The sequence below is a fragment of the Camelus dromedarius genome, chromosome 2 (genome assembly GCF_036321535.1).
Source record: "Camelus dromedarius isolate mCamDro1 chromosome 2, mCamDro1.pat, whole genome shotgun sequence".
NCBI lineage: Eukaryota > Metazoa > Chordata > Mammalia > Artiodactyla > Camelidae > Camelus > Camelus dromedarius.
Window position 1 is genome coordinate 40,209,565 of NC_087437.1, and position 16,966 is coordinate 40,226,530.

At 41.0% G+C, this 16,966-nt stretch overlaps 1 protein-coding gene across 1 annotated transcript; it reads left to right on the forward strand.

Moving 5' to 3' along the window:
• Window positions 1-4,900: 4,900 nt before the first annotated feature.
• LRRIQ4 (leucine rich repeats and IQ motif containing 4) lies at window positions 4,901-16,763 on the forward strand. Its single transcript, XM_010976314.1, has 5 exons — window positions 4,901-5,923; window positions 9,716-9,889; window positions 11,120-11,258; window positions 12,289-12,485; window positions 16,611-16,763. The coding sequence occupies exons 1-5, from the start codon at window positions 4,901-4,903 to the stop codon at window positions 16,761-16,763; spliced, it is 1,686 nt and encodes a 561-aa protein (XP_010974616.1).
• Window positions 16,764-16,966: the final 203 nt, after the last annotated feature.

Below are 16,966 nucleotides of genomic sequence, written 5' to 3' on the forward strand. Positions count from 1 at the left end.
CCCCCCTTAAAGTATTTTGAGTCAATAAAATAGAGGAAAGTAAAGAGAAGTTGAGGATTAATTGTTACTCCAGGGGGAGAAAGGGATAATCTTCCAAGGGAGCAAGAAAGGCAGAGTCAGACTTTTGTTTGAGGGAGTGACTAACAAACAGGGTCAGAACAGAATAAACAGGTAAGAGCTGCTTTAACTAGACAAACAGAACCTACAGCACTGTTCTCCCTATCTGCCGTAGCAAAACAAAACTAAAAGCAGTATTTACACAGAACTACAGCCTGCAGTGTCCAAATGTATAGTAAATAGGACAGTCACAAAGACACGACCATGTGCACAACTCATTTCCATTAGTACATTTCTTGTTACCCGCAGTGATTTCCAGATGGAGGAGGGATGCTGTTCAGGAAAAAACCCTCCCCTTGAGAATCACTGATTGGGCAGGTAGAGGAGGAGGGGAGAGGGACACCCCTCTGAGCTGGCTTTCAGGAAAGCTAAGTGGATTCACTGAGTGCTTATGTGTCAAGAACTCAGAGTGGAGGTCAAACTCGAATCTGAGCTTTCTAGAAATCAGAACCAAAGAGAATATGTGAAGATACTGTCATTCCTCGTTGTCACTAGATATCTTTGGGGATTGGTTCCAATACCTACTCAGATACCAAAACCTAAGGATGCTCAAGTCTTATATGAAATGGCACAATATTTGCATATAATCTACGCACATTCTCCTGTATCCTTTAAATCACCTCTAGATAACTTTAATGCCTAATACAATGTAAATGCTGTGTAAGTAGTTGTAAATACAATGTAAATGCTGTGTAAGTTGTTGCACATAGCAAATTAAATTCCTGGTTGAATTTTGCAATGAATATCTGAAAAGCTGCCTTCATGTGTGGCATGCATGTTTGGGTACTGAATATGCAGATGACAGAATTAGTGTTCTATTATTAACAATGATCTGGCCCATGGATAAAAGAAGAGTGAGTTGTGTGAAGTTTACATTTTTACTTTCTGAAGAGATGAGAAAGTAAATCAGTGATTAGGAATGATATCGTGCCCAAAACCTTCTTGCTCACTCATAATGAAAGACAGTTTGAAAAACCAAATTTTAAAAAAGAAAAAGAAGAGAGATTTCATTTATGAAATACTAGGTCTACAGTTTGGTGGTACAGGTGGGAGTGAAGAATAGTAACGTTTTTGAAAATGGATAAAATGCCACTTTGAGTTTATTTAAAGGAAACAAGTCTTGAGAAGCTATCTCAGATCGATAATTTGGCAACAGTGGGGCTAGGGGTCCGTGGCTCAGCACGAGTTAACATTTCTGCCAAAAGAATGTTCCACTAAGGTCTTTTTCATCTCTAGGTGACTGGTCAGAGGTTTTCAAAAGGACGGGATTGCTGGATCCCAGCTTGGTGACACTCCTCACTCTACAAATTTTTCAGAGATAATTATCCAATTATAGATTTTCCCCTCTTTTATCATTTCTCCATTTCTCCTAAGAAGACAACCAATCAAGAATATCAATATCCCAATACTTCCGTCAGTTCCTACTCACGGAACACTTCTAATACCAATTCTGTGGGTTTTGCACAACAAACAATCTTCCAGTTCTCTCCAGATACCAACTAGGTGTTCTATAATTTACCTCTGACACTAACTACCCAGAGTTAGCACAGACTCCACAGGCTTAGGGCTTATTCCCAGCAAGGCTGCTTCCTACTTCTGGTACCAGTCAAAAGTCCCGGGTTGTCATCTGTACTTCTACCAATGGGTTGTACATCAGGGGTTCCAACGACTCCCTCCTCAGATTCAGTAATTTGCTTTGATGGTTCACAGAACTCAGGGAAACACTTTACTTACTGACAGGGAGGAATAAATTTTAATCTACCCGTCTATGTTCTTCTGGCTAGTCTAAGAATTAAATTGACCTGAGACAGATTAACAGAAGAAAATCAAAGTTTAATAACACATTTACATGGGAAACACCGAGGAAACTGAGTAACTCACCAAAGTGGCCGAAATCCTCACCTTACATACCATCTTCAACTAAAGACAAAAGAGGATGTTGGGGGGGGCGGGTCTGAGACTTCAAAGGGAGGGAGAGTAACTTACATGGGGAAGGAAAAGCAAATGTTTGGTAAGCAAATGTTTGATGGGCCACCCAGAGATAATGGGATACAGAGTGGACTCTGATCTTTAAGCACTGCCTGGAGTTTCCACCAACGCGCCTGGCCCATGTTCTATGCAGATATCTCTGGTGATAGCTCTATTCTGGGAACACGCCCTCTATTTAAATTCTTTTAGGCAGTTAAAGAGAAGGTTAAAGTTTCTTCCTGAGCCATTTGTGCCTTGATTATATTCACCTTGAAATAATCTGCACACCAAAGAGACATTTTGGGGTGGCAAGTGTTGCTTCCCTACATTACTATTACCAGTTTATTATAAAGGGTACAACTCAGGAATAACCAAATGGAAGAGATGCATAGGGCCAGGTGTGGGGAAGGCATGCAGAGCTTCCATGCCCTTTCCGGGCACAACACCCTCCCAGCACTCCGTATGTTCATCAACTCAAAAGCTCTCCATGCAAAAAAAAAGGTTTTTATGGAGGTTCCATTGCATAGGCACGATTGATTAAATCATTGGCCATAGGTGATTTAACTCAATCTCCAGCCCCTCTCCCCTTCCCTGAGGCTGGGGGCTAGGGCTGTAAGGTCCACACCTCTAATGGGTTGTTTCCTCTGGCAACCAGCCTCCATCCTGAAGCTTTCTGGGGGCCCAACAAGAGTCACCGCATTAGTATAAACTCAGGTGTAGTTGAAAGGGGCTTATTTTGAATAACAAAAGATGTTCCACTCCTCTCCTCTCCTATTACTCAGAAAATTCTGAGGATTTTAGAAGCTCTTGTGTCAGGAACTTGGGAACAAAGAGCAATACCATATATTTCTTATTATATCACAGTATCTCACCTGGAGAATCCACCTTTATCATTAGCTGTACCTGAGGATTTAGTCACCACCAACCAATCAAAGAATTGTGCCCAGGCAATCACATACCCTGGGATGACCCTCCCTCAGCTGGCCTTTAAAAATGTTCAGCTGAAACCCTTCAGGGAGTTTGTGGGGCACAAGCCACCTGTTCTCCTTGCTCTGCCCTGCAACAAACCTTTTTCTGCTCCAAACCCCGATGTTTCAGTTTGCTTGGCCTCACAGTGCATTGGGCACACAATCTTATGTTCAGTAACAATTTTAGAATCAGACTGTGAGCTTCTACCAAAAAGAAACTTTGCTGAGATTTTGATTGGGATTGCACTGAAACAATAGATCAATTTGAGATGACTGACATCTTAACATTGAGAGTTCTCATCCATGGACATGACCTATCTCTCCTTTTAATTTCTTTCTGGTTTGCAACTTTAGTTCATTTCTATTCACTGCAATTTCAAATCCCACCAGGTGTAGGAATCTAAGACCATGAGACAACAGTATCTCTCTCTACTTTTTAGTCCTGCCTACAATTTTCTCTAGGGACACTGAGTCAGCTCCAGTCAAATAGGGGAGAACTAGCTGGTGGGAAGAACTGACTCTGTATTTGGGCTCCAGGCGTTATTGAATCAGGTTTGTTTGCCTGACACACAGCAAGCCAAACACTGAGATACAGAGATTTGCAGCAGAGAAAGGGTTTATTCACAAGGTAGCCAAGCAAGAACACAAGAGAACAAATCAAATCCACCTCCTCAAAGATGAGGAGCCCAGGATATTTATGAGATAAAGAAGCAGGGTGGCCTGAGGCATAAGGAGTGTGAGGAAAGGTAGTTGGAGATAAGAAAAAGGTAAGGTAATTGTCATTCTTCACGGGTACAGCTAAGCTACATGCTTCTTCATAGGATGCATGTTCGGAATATGGTGGCATTAGCATGCTCTGAGGGTGGAGTTTTTGACCCTCTGACACCAACTGGTCACCAGTCAAACCCTCACTCATGCCCAGTTGCAGGGTCAGCAGTCCCAACCAGTCTTAACTGGCTGGAGCTCCGATTGGACAACAGCTGACTTCAGGTTCCTGAAAACAAATTGGGCAAACATCTTACGACTCCTACATCAGACATACTATCTATAGGGGTGGGGAAGGGGTCTTGTATCTTACCGTTTAGGCTGCCTGATGCTTGGAGGATACACATGTATTTGTAAAAAGAATTAAAGTGTGCTTGATGGGTGAAGGCAGGTTAATAAAGCAAGTTATAGTTTAATGGATCTAACTGATGACTACCCTCGGTTTCACAGATTCTAATCCACCATGCCAGCTCACACATGGCTGTTAAAAGTTTGGCTCGTTTCTCCTTATTCCAGAAATTCTTTTACCTATGGAAGCCTTATTTCTCCACCTGCCAGTCCCCAAACTTGAAAATGCCACCAGGCATGAAAGTGCCCACTAGTCTCTCCTTTTTAGGAAGGACTAGTCCATCTCTAGAATTTAATTCTTTCAGCCTTTTTTTGGTATCCACAACTTTCTGGTGGCTTTATGGAAAAAAAAGCCATATTTTAAAATACTAATCTTTCCTAGTGTTTTCTCAGTGTTCATGGTAAGAGCAATGATCTTTTGCAACCTTCTACATCCAACCTGAAAATAGAATCAAAATAAGCATTTCTAAAAACTGAAATTAGACACTTTTTTTTTAATATATATGAGTCAACCTATTAGGACAAAGAAGAGTCTACACTTTATTCTTCTCCCAACATGAAACACAAAAACCTTTTATGTTGTGTCATAGTGTCAAGCACTAGATTTAATCAACATTTAACGTTTATTTCTCTTAAGGGTACCAAGTCTGGTGGCAGGTAAACAATAAACTGATTTTTTTCCCTTCTTTTCGCAATATTTCAGATTTTGACTATTTGAACTTTCCATCAGAATAATGTCAAGTGATACCGTAAGATCAGTAGAACGTTCATCTAGAAGTCATCAGAAAAATGATCTACAACAGGTTTCTGATAGAATATTTTTCATCGATGCTTCTAATCAGAACTTGGCTACCATTCCAGCAGAGATCTTAGAATTAAAAGGATTAGAGGAGGTGCATCTGGAAAACAACCAGATTGCAGAAATCCCCGAGGATATTCAGCATTTAAGGAATGTCAGAATCCTCTACCTGAACAAGAACAAGGTGAGGAACCTGTGCCCCGAGCTGGCGAAGCTGAGCAACCTGGAGGGCCTGGACCTGAGCGACAACCCGCTCCTAGCCTCGGCCCTTCCTGTGCTCAGCGGCATCCGCAAGCTGCGAGAGCTCCGCCTCTACCACACGGACCTGCAGGAGATCCCCATCGTCATCTGTAAACTCCTCCACCACCTCGAGCTGCTCGGACTGGCCGGAAACCACCTGAAATCTCTGCCCAAGGAAATAGTGAACCAGACCAAACTGAGGGAGATCCACCTGAAACAGAACCAGTTTGAAGCCTTCCCTCTGGAGCTGTGCGTTCTCGACAACCTGGAGATCATCGACCTGGATGAGAACAAGCTGACTGTCATCCCAGAAGAGATTGGGAACCTGACGAAGCTGAAGAAGTTCTACGTGGCTTACAACAGCTTGCCTGTGCTCCCCGAGTCGCTGTGCCAGTGTACCAAGCTGTCGGTGCTGGATTTATCCTACAACCGCCTGCACGCCGTGCCGCACACCCTGGCCGAGCTCTCGCAGATGACGGAGGTCGGGCTGAGCGGGAACCCCCTGGAGAAGGTGCCGCACCTCGTCTGCAGGTGGACGTCGCTGCACCTGCTGTACCTGCGCAACACGAGCCTGCGGGTGCTGCGGCGCTGCTGCCGGCGCCTGGTCGGCCTGCGCTTCCTGGATCTCAGCCAGAACCACCTGGAACGCTGTCCACTGCAGATCTCTGCGCTGAAGAACCTGGAAATCCTGGCGCTGGACGATAATAAAATAAGCCAGGTACTGATTCCCTTCCTGGCTGCCACTATGCTCCCATCAGGGGCCCTTCCGGCTCGAAATTGGTATGGTTCTGGGTCTGAACAGGAGAAAATTCGAACTGGGTTTATGGGTGAAAATCTGGACTTAACAAATATCTCCAACAAGTTCATCGTTTATGTTACTTTAACCCCCCTGAATAGCAGTAGTAATGTGATGTTTATTAACAATGGGTAGGTGCCAGGCACTGAGCTAAATGTTTTCTATATATTACCTCATTTAATACTCACAAGAACTTTTCGATGTCGGTGATAATATCCTCAATCATATATGAGGAAAATGAGGCGTGGCGAGCTTAACTTGTCAGGGCCACACACTGGCACGTGATAGAGCCAGCATTCTAACCCACAGCTGCTGGGCTGCAGGGCCCATCTCCTTAACAAAGACCCCTCCGAAAAAGGCTTCCTGAAACAGCAGAATTTTCTGACACATACAGCCTTAGGCCTTAATGTTCCATTGGTGGGAAACTACAAAACCAGATATGTACGTAGAGAAACTCCCCTACATGTGCAGGGTGGTGAGTTCAAAAGCCTTCATCATAGCATTGTTGATAATCATGAAGTATGGGAGATAATCTAAATGCCAACTGGTAGACAGAGTCACATGTAACTTGTGGTATACTCATAAAATGGAATACTGTACAATAATGTAAGTGAACTGAAGCTTTATGTGCCAACGTGGATAGATCTCAAAATTGTGGTATTTATTAAAAAAGTCAAGCACCTACTTGCAGAACCTTGCATCATATATAAATCTTTAATCACACAAAACTACATATACACAGCACATATTTTATGGATTTTTTATATGTAATAAAAATATAAAAATAAGTGGTGGAAAAAAGCTCACTAAATTCCTGATAATGGCTACCTCTGGGGAGAGGGGGGAAGTCAGGGAAATGAGGAGGGGATGGTAGGAGAAGTCAACTTTCATTGCAGTGTTCCATTTGGTTTATTAGTGAAAAGTTTGGGCAGTGGGTTCAGCTGCCTGTTTCCTTATTATATTTTAATATCTGAAAATTTCAAAGAACAGAGTTCTGTTAAAAAGCAAGAGACAACTGTAGAGAGAGAGAAAGGGAGATTTGGTGATCAGCAGCTCTAATCAAATAATAGGTCTGTTTTTCCTGGCCATGAACACCACACTCATGTGTACCCCATACATTACAAAAGTCCTAGCCTTAAAGTTGGTTTTTTTTTTTTAAATCTTTTTGCTCAGTTTTCAATTTCTAGAGCTTTGTTGAGGGGAGAGGTTTGGTTTTCCTCACTGCTATAGAGTTTTAAAACTGACTTTCAGGAGGTAAACATTTTGAGGATGACTTTTAAGATTTAGGAAGAGAAACTAGGACTCAATCTCTAATTGGGAAACAACCCACTTTGGAGGATTTTCGAGGTTGTATAAGAACCCTCTGCTCATCCTCCCCATACCCCACTATCCTGCCACTGATATAAGAAGGTCCTTTTATAGCAAACGAAGTCTGTCATTCCACAGTGGGAGTAAAATTCTCAAAATATAAAGTGCCCTTGGGATGTATAACACGATTCACTTAAATCCTATTGAGTCATTCCTGCTACCTAATCCTTCCCTGTGAGACATTTTAAGAGTTCAGGATGGAGGAGGGAATCACACACAGATGGCTCCTTACCAAAGTTAAGCCTCATCCAATACCAAGTTTTACTGCAAGTCAAACTGCACCAAAATGTGGGCATGATCAATGTTAGGATGTTGAACCTGAAAATCTCTATGTACCACTGCTTATCGTTCTTCAGTTCTTATGATGGTATTTCTGTGTTGTCTTCTTTTCTCAACTTCCTATTATGCCAGCCCCTCCAGAAACCTCCCCATGCATTTCTCTCCGTAATGACACATGACCTCTAAGTCAGCTCCTTATCTCTCCCACCCCAAAGATTTACCTCCTGGGTTCCTGGAGCCTGAAGCCTAGCCAGTAGCTTTTGCTTGCCTAGGGGGAGGCAAAAATAGTTGACTTTCAGTGTGAATCTAGATGGATTTTATTTGTATGGTAAATTTCTATTAAAGGAGAAAGCTCAACCTCAAAATAGCTACCGTTCAGTTATAATGTCAGCAATAATTGTTCTCATTTGGCACAGTGCAGGTTTTCTGTACACCCAAATTTATTTCCACTATACTTTAACATGACTATGATGGGATTAATTATTGGATCTTGAATATCCTGACAAAAAAAATCATTAAACATTCAATGGGCTCCTGAAAAAGAAAAGCTAAACCTATGAGCTAAGTAAACAACAGTAAGAGTGAATGACTAGGTTACAATGAAGTGGTTGGATTGAAGACTCACTCCCCATTATTTTGGACTGCATTGAATGCAGATGCTTTGCATGGAAGGGATCTAAGGGCCTGAAGAATTTTGAAATAGCTGAGAAGGGAAGCTTCAACATCAATTTCTTTGGAGGTGGGCTTGTTCTGAGGTTTTTTAAAATGTAAATAAATAAATAAACCTGTATATATAGCATACTTATAGAACTTTAAAGAAAATTTTTTATTTTTATAGCATTTTTAAGAAAATGAGCCCTAACCCTACACAATAAAGAGAAAAATGTCTTATGGCAGTTTCCAGGTGTGTGAAACATTTGGCTGGTAGATCAGAAGAAAGCCCACTATGGGGATAACTATTCCCTAATTATTTATCCATTCCACCCACTGTAGAGAGGTGAGCTGAGCTGAACTCTTCTAACCATTCTCATGAAAGGTAGAGTGGTAGATGAGGGAATGGATGGAAGGAAAGTCCAAGAACTAAAGCAAGGACCCGTGAGGACTCCCAGTGAGGAATAAAGCCACATAAGGGAACTATGTTTCAAATGAGTTAAGAAGCTATTAAGATACACACCTGGGCCTTTTTTTCTACAAGAAAATAAGCATCTCTAACATAATCAAAAGAATGATCGTGTCACATATTTTAAGAATGAGATTTTTCCATGTGGTTCCAGAAGGCCAGAAAGAGGCCATTGGTGGATGTAAATATTGATGCAGATTTTGGCTTGACAGGAGAAAGAAATATGATAAGTAGTGGTATTTATCCAGTGAGCTTTTCATCCCAGCAGGTGGTGTTTAAACAAGAGCTGGATGGCTAGCTGCCATATTAGAGGGTTACAACAGGGACCTTTTTAAGACCTTCCAAATCTGAAAGTCTGGGAGTCTGTGAAATGCCTGCCTGATACCAGGACAGACAGCCTTGGGATTCACTGGAGAGCAGAAGATATAATCATAATAGTCTTCATTGTTTGCTTCCAATTGAGATTTCAACTAAAGCTTCAAAATTGCTGCGCTAAAGCCTTTTAGGGTGAGAGGTCATATCACTAAATTGATCAGTTCTAATAACTGATCTAGTTGATTAGTTCTAATTTAGTTATTAGTTATTAATATAAGACCTTCTTATATTATAGTTACAATGTTACACTAATAAGCTTAGTACTTTTTCTTTCAATAGTGCCAAGCATTGCTACACTACAGTTTAAAAATTTGCAATAAATTAGGTTAAAAATTGTTCCAATTTAAAATAGTAAAGAGCAAAGAGGCTGGGGAAAAGGTAGAACTCCAGGTTTTAGGTCTGCAAGTATAAATACTATAAACGCAAACATATGTGCCAACTTTTCATCAGTAGGAAATTTTAAATTGCTCTACTTTTTTTTTTTTTAACAATCTGCCCCTAGACTAAAAGCCTAATTTATTTCCTTACTGTCAAAAATAATCTTGACACTTACCGTTTCGGAACACTTCCAGTTACCTTCAGATTTTGGTTCACTTTCAAAACTGAAGATTCTTGGACTAAGCGGGAATCAGTTCTCTTCATTTCCAGAAGAAATTCTTTCTTTGGAGTCTTTAGAGAAATTATACATTGGCCAAGATCAGGGAGCCAAGCTTACCCATCTACCAGAATGCATTAGGAAACTACAGGTAAGCCTCCCAAAATGAACAGGCAAGGAAGTACATGCCCACTGTTCCCTTCAACTGGCTGACACTGAGAAAACATGGTGGGGTTCTCATGCTTGTGGACTTATCCATACTAGATTTCCAGCTCCCAGCAAGCAGTCAGTATGACACTTTGAGGCTCCCACTGTCTTCCTTAACAACCCACACTCAAAGAACATTTTACTGTGATTGCTCTTGGATGTGTCATGCCATACTCATTTCTTCTGTGGGGTTTGACATGTTTTATTTGCAGAAATTGAGCCATGCCACTTTCCAATTAATTTCTACTTTTTGTAGGTATTCCCTGAAAATTGTATTATTTTGAAGCTAAAGTATCATACAGATGACATGGCTGGGATTCTGCATTTTAGACTGGATGGTCTGATTTCCCTCCCAGCGTGGTGGACAGCAGCTCATGGTTTATTTAACTATTGCACCAGGTTCATGCTAAAGATGGGTCCACAGCACTGTGCTCAGTCCCAGCAAAGCAACAAGACAACATCATTCAAAGTAGCCATACTGTTGTGTCTTTATGTATCAGACTTAAAAGAATTATTTTTTTCATGTTCCTGGTGCTTCACTCTTACTACTGATAAAGTAGGCGTAAGCCACTGCATAACTCCCAGTCATGAAACTGAGCCACGACATATATAGCGCAGGTACTTCTCACCTCTTCCTAAGTCTCCATCCCTTTGCCCTGTGTTCGCAGAGCTCCTTTCATCAACTTGCTCCTTGTCCATGTCATGCAATGCTCTCCAGAGTCTTAGAGTGAAATGCAAATGTTAAATTTTTATCCAGTGAATTTGAATATAGTTAGCCTATTCTCTGTACATTTTGGCTATTTCCACTTGGGCAATGCTGGATTGATATTTGAGGCAATTACAGTACTATAGCAACTGCCACCGATAATTGGTTACTGAACAGGAGCAAAATGACATTTGTAGTTAAATGATCCAAATTGTTTTTTCCACAAAATTCTCCTGAAACAAATAAACACCAGATTCCTGTGTTCTCTTTTCCCTACATACACGGGAACCACATCTAATGGCTTAACTCAAAAATAGTTGTAATTTTTGATGATGGGTCTTTAAATGTTTTTCCCTTTATTCCAAAGCATAATATCCTCATTGAAAGAACATGGGAACTCACAGGTGATTCTGGTCATTATAATTCCTTTATCAATGTAAGGATTATTATATGCTCATGTTATTTCAGAGTCTTAAAGAGCTGTATGTAGAGAACAATCATCTGGAGGAACTTCCTGTATCCTTGGGATCAATGCCTAACCTAGAAATTCTTGATTGCCGCCACAATCTGATTAAGCAACTTCCAGATGCCATTTGCCAAGTGCAAGGTGAGGAATCTTTGTAGATCCGCAGCCCAGTAGAGTTTGAGGTCAGTATTTCCCATGACTGAAGGCTTTCTTGCACTGCTGAAGACCAACCTCAGTGTTGAGAGCTGAGACCTACCACATTACCTCCTTGCAGGGCTTCCTAGTGACGTGGGGAAGACCAGGTGCCTGATTAATATGCTAACAGCCTCACAAAGGCAGTTAGATTGTTCATTGGGAACTGAAAAGTAAATAGCAACTGCTAAGAAAATTAGCATTCATCCGTACCCGTACAGTCATTATACCACGGACAAGAATTTACTGACTACCTACTATCTGCCAGAATTTGGAACTGGGGACTCTGTAGTAAATTTGCATTAGGTCACTAAGTCACCTGAATAAAAGGAAAAGTATGACCCAGAGTGATGAAATTAGCAAGGAGGGACTTTTGGAGCTATATGATTGACACGAAAAAGTCATAGATTCATATTTAGACACACAAACATTTTTCCACTAGGCTAAACCATTTTTTATTTGTAAACCCACGCATCTACTCTACAGGCTTTGGCTGAGCTCCTAGTGGAACCAGATTAAAAAGTGGGATTTTTTGCCATAGTGTGCTGCATCTTTGTGTTTACAGATATGTTTCTAAACTACGATGATTTTTTTAATGAAAGGAGGATGAAGGAATATGAATGGAAGCTGTTGCCGACCCACAGGACACTCAAAGATTAGAAGCAGGGGATGGGTATACAGTTCTCCTGAGTCATGCTCCTGACCATGCATTTTTATCCTGTCCTTGGTCCCTGGAGGAATGGAAATATTCTCAACATTTTTTGGTGTTTACTGTTTTCCTGTCTCTAATACCTAATAACACTGGCTCCAATAACTTTGGGTTGTTATAAAAAAGAGAACTTGGTTTGCCTCATTAAATGTGATGTCTTTTGCTACATGGCCCAGCAGGAAACAAACATTTCAAAGTGATTGGACTAAAGAACACATGTTTTAATTTTGCTTATTTTTAAGACAAATCTATTTTTTTAAATTGTTTCAGCCTTGAAAAAATTACTACTCGAGGACAACTTGATCACCCATCTTCCGGAGAATTTGGATAGTCTGGAGAATCTAAAGGTTCTGACACTGATGGACAATCCCATGGAAGAACCCCCAATGGAAGTGTGCACCCAAGGCAGTGAGGCTGTGCAGGAATATCTTAAAAAAACAAGAATTATGAAAATAATGGCAACAAAGGTAAAACCATCAAAAATTCTGGATCATATATTCAGAGATGCTTGGAGTAGGGTTAATGTTACACTTTACAGGTTACCCTGTGGGGCTGCTCTTTATGCGTCTGTACCTTGTCCTCCTTGAGAATAGGGATTCTTATTTACTTTCATATCCCCAGGGCTAAGCAAGAGATTTTTGAACATCACCCTAGCATTTTTTGTCTTTCCTGTTCCTTTTCTCTTTGTCAGGTAAGAACCCAACAAATAGGCAAAAGAAACCCAAATTTCAAATCCCCAAATGATCTAAAACTGTTGGACTACTCACTAGAATGAAAAGCTCATATTAACGAAGTCAGTAAGATAAGGCTGAAAAATTAGAAATGAAAGCATTTATGGAGCAGAGGTCTAGAGACCAGAGTTCCACTCTTCCACTAACTAGGGTCAAAGGGCTAAGAGCCTGGTCCCTCTCTTGCCCACCAAGCCCCTGGAGACATAGGGATACCCCAGGTAGACCAGGAATGTGTCGACTTCAGTCAGTATTCAGTAGTCTTCATTCAGTGGGTCCCAGCCCCAATCATCTCACACCCAGATGACAGCATTAGTCCTCAACTAGTGTCCCTACTTCCTCGCCTGCTCCCCCTAGGATACGTCTTCCACTCAGCAGTCAGACTGGCGCTGTTAAAACACAGGCCAGGTCTTGCCACTCCTCTGCTGAAATCGATGATGTTCCATTGCACCTGGAATAAGAATTAGTCTTTGGTCTGGAAGACCCTCTGACAAGGGCCCTCAACTGTAGCACACCTAACAACCTCTTTTTCCTAATAATTATTGTGTGTGTGTCTTCCTTTACTCTTCTGAAATTAAACTCATAGATAACATAAACTACCCAAAACATATAATTTTAATAAATCAAAATAATGCCCAAGCTGCAACATAAAGGAAAAAGAAAATTTTATATTAAAATATTAATTTTAGTTTGTGTATACTCAGTATGACTACACTGGAAGAATGAAGATAATACTTTTGGGATACTTCCGAAAAGCATTCTGAAAAACCCTGCACCCTCTTGCACATTTTAAAATTGATATTTAACATTTTTTGCTACTAAGTCTAAATCATTGAAACAATTTACTTTCCAGTGTACTTTACACAGTGACATCTTAAAACAGAGTTATTTAAATGTAGCCAATGGAATCTAAATACCATTATGATCTAATATGTCAGTAAACATCAATTTACAAAATATTTTAAAAAGCCCTTATTTTACATGCAAAAATGTTGTCACATCTTTTTCTTATTGAACATATATTTCCATCCCACTTTCCCCTCAGAATTCATCTTAATATTTATATATATATGTGTGTGTGTGTGTATAGTGTTTATATATGTATATAATTTTAAAGTCATTTATAGATCACCTTTCATACTTCTAGGCTACAAAAATATTCAAATAAATTCAATTTTAAAATTAAAAAATTTTTCCCTGTGATCATAGCGTTTTAATGTTCTGGATTGAGTCTTACTACAATATATCAGTAGTATAAAATTAACCAAACAATAAATCTATTATAAATTTTGGTATTTAATTATTTGACTTACAGGATTTGGGGAAAATACATACGCAAATGGGAAAGATTTTCTTTACATAGTTTATATATCCTTGCATGAATATTACTTATTGCTAGAATGACACAGGGTTTGGCATCAGTTCTATTCCTAGTTTTTATTTTACAGGTAAAACACTAAGAAACCTTGTTCAATTCACAAGCTGACAAAAATAGCAGCTTTTTTTTTGCACATATTATTTTGTTTTAAATGGCAATGCCTCACACATCTCTGAACTTCTTCCAGATATACCCCAGAAAGTAGACAGCAGGCTCTTAGCTGGCAAATCAACTTCAGTTTTCTTGAAGGCAAAACTACCAGGACTGGTTGCCCAGTCCTTAGAGCCAATATCAATACTGCTCTCTCTCTCTCTCTCTCTTTTTTTTTTTTTTTTTTATTGAAGGGGTAGAGGTAAGTAAGTTTACTTACTTATTTTTAGAGGAAGTACTGGGGATTGAACCCAGGACCTCCAGCATGCTAAGCATAAGCTCTACCACTTGAGCTATCCCCTGCCCCCCAAAACTGCTGTTTTGAATTGTCCCTTTTTTTGGTGTCCCAGAGGTTTTTGGAGTTCAGGGCAATATCCCCTAGACTCAGGTGGATGCCCAGAGGGGCGGTTGTGAAGGGGGAGGTGGGACTAGAGAATCAGCAGTTGTGTTCATAGGCAGGTACATTCTAGGGAGGGGCACGTATGGAAGTTGAAGCTCTGGAAATGTGTTGCTCCCACCAGTCCAAGCCCGCACACCCTTGGAAAGTCTATGGACAAGGGTGTATGTCACACAATTGATTACTGTTAAATCTTAACACAACAAAAAGCCCTGTAAATTTCCAGAATGCCTTTCCCAGGCAATACTGTCTCTGGGAAAATCCCCACCCTAACTGATCTGCTACTGTTCCTCCCCACCTCGCCCTTCCCGTTTTCACTTTACTTCAGTCACAAATGGGATCCTTTGTATTTTTCCAAGGGCCAGGCTTGCTCCTGCCTCAGCCGAGAGGTGCTTTGCCCAGATGTGGACAAAACTCTGGCCCTCACTCAGCTCATACTCTGCTCAAATATCCTCATACCTGCCCTTGATCCACCTTATATAAAATAACATACCTCCAGGTACCTCATTCATTTATTCATTCATTCAAAAACTATTGAGCTTCTGCTATGTACCAGGCACTGTTCTATGCACCGGAAAAAGCAGCAAACAAAATGGACAAATATTTCTATCCTCATATTGCTTAAAGCCTAGTGTGATGGGAATAAGAACATGGAATATAAAACATAAATTTGTATACTATGCTAGAAAGCAATTAAGTGGTATTGGAAAAAAGTTCAAACCAAGGGGAACTGAGGTTGCCAGAAGTAGTGTGTGTGTGTGTGTGTGTGTGTGTGTGTGTATTATTGGGATTTCATTTTAAATGAGATGGTCAGGGTAGGCCTCATTGGAAAAACGACTGTCTTAGCTCAGGTGACTGTAACAATATACCATAAGCTGGGCGGCTTGACCAATAGAAATGTATCTTCTCATAGTCCTGGGAGCTGGAAGTCCAGGATCACGGTGCCAGCATGTTTGGTTTCTGGTGAGAGCTCCCTTTCTGCTGTGCAGATGGCTGCCTTCTCACTACATCCTCATAAGACAGACAGAGAGAGAGAGCAAGCTTTCTGATGTCTCTTCTCATAAACGCACCATTCCATCGTAAGAGCCCCACCCTCATGATCTTACCTAAACCTAATTACTTCCCAAGGCACCATCCCCAAATACCACCACACTGGGTTTAGCGCTTTAACATATAAATTGTGGGGAGGGGAGGACATAATTCAGTCCATAGCAATGACATTTGAACAAATTCTTGAGGAAGTGGAGGGGTCAGCCCTCTGAATACTGGAAAGAGTGTTCCAGGTAAAGGCCCTGAGTTGGGTGGTGCCTGGATGTGCCTGAGCGAGTGAGCATGGGGAGAGTTAGGAGGTCAGGAGGGAGAGCACAGGTCAGACAAGGCCTTGTAAGCCATTGCAAGGACTTGAGTTCTTAATTCTGAACGGGGAGCCACTGGAAGCTTTGAAGAGTCTCCTAGAGAAGGGAAGTTCTTGAGTAGGTGCAAGAGAATAGGATCTCAAGAGCCAGTGAGGGCCGGCTGGCGGTAGGAGCACGCATGGTCCAGGAACAAGAGGGAAGGCGGGGGGACCGGCATCCCGATTCCCCATGCTGTGCAGCCACTTCCGGGGCACTTACCACCATCTGTCAAGTACACAGTCATGTGTCTACTGTTTACTGTCTTTTCCCCTCACTGGAATATGAGGCTTACAAAGTCGGGGACGTTGGTATTTAACTGCTGTTTCCTAAATGTCTAGAACAGTGCCTGGCAGATAAAAGCATTAAATACTTTTAGAATTGTTTGCCTGGATGGCTGGCCAATTGAGAAAGAGAGAAAATAAGGTTTAGAGGTCTAGTCATTCCATTCTCCGCATCTTAAAAACCACAATCTGGAACAAAGAGATGTAACCATCCCCGTCCACCGTGATATGAGCTGACGCTGTTCTGGTTTGTCTTGTTTTCAGATTCAGGCGTGGTGGCGTGGAATCATGGTCTGGAGAGGACTGGGGAGATTTGAAGAACTGCTAAAATTGCAAAAGAAGGGAAAGAATTCTCCAAAAGATAAGAAAGGAAAGAAGGTTGCAAAAGGAAAACCTGTAAAGGGAAATAAGAAATAACTCTATAAATGTATGAATTGAGATAATGAATCCTGATGGATTAAGAAGGAAAATCTCTAGGAATTAGATGCCAACCACACAAAACTGATTTGTAGAGTTATGGTTACATAGAAAAATAAAGATTTTTTTACAGAAGTGTTTATGGATAAAAATGAAATGATGCCTGGGATCGTATTGCTTCAGAACAGTATCAGGGAGAGAGG

Bases quoted from the DNA above. Each gene is read 5' to 3' on its own strand.
- LRRIQ4 (XM_010976314.1), top strand. From the start codon at position 4,901: ATGTCAAGTGATACCGTAAGATCAGTAGAACGTTCATCTAGAAGTCAT. The intron at 9,890-11,119 runs GTAAGCCTCCCA...ATGTTATTTCAG, and splicing joins AATGCATTAGGAAACTACAG to AGTCTTAAAGAGCTGTATGT. The intron at 12,486-16,610 runs GTAAAACCATCA...TCTTGTTTTCAG, and splicing joins TGAAAATAATGGCAACAAAG to ATTCAGGCGTGGTGGCGTGG.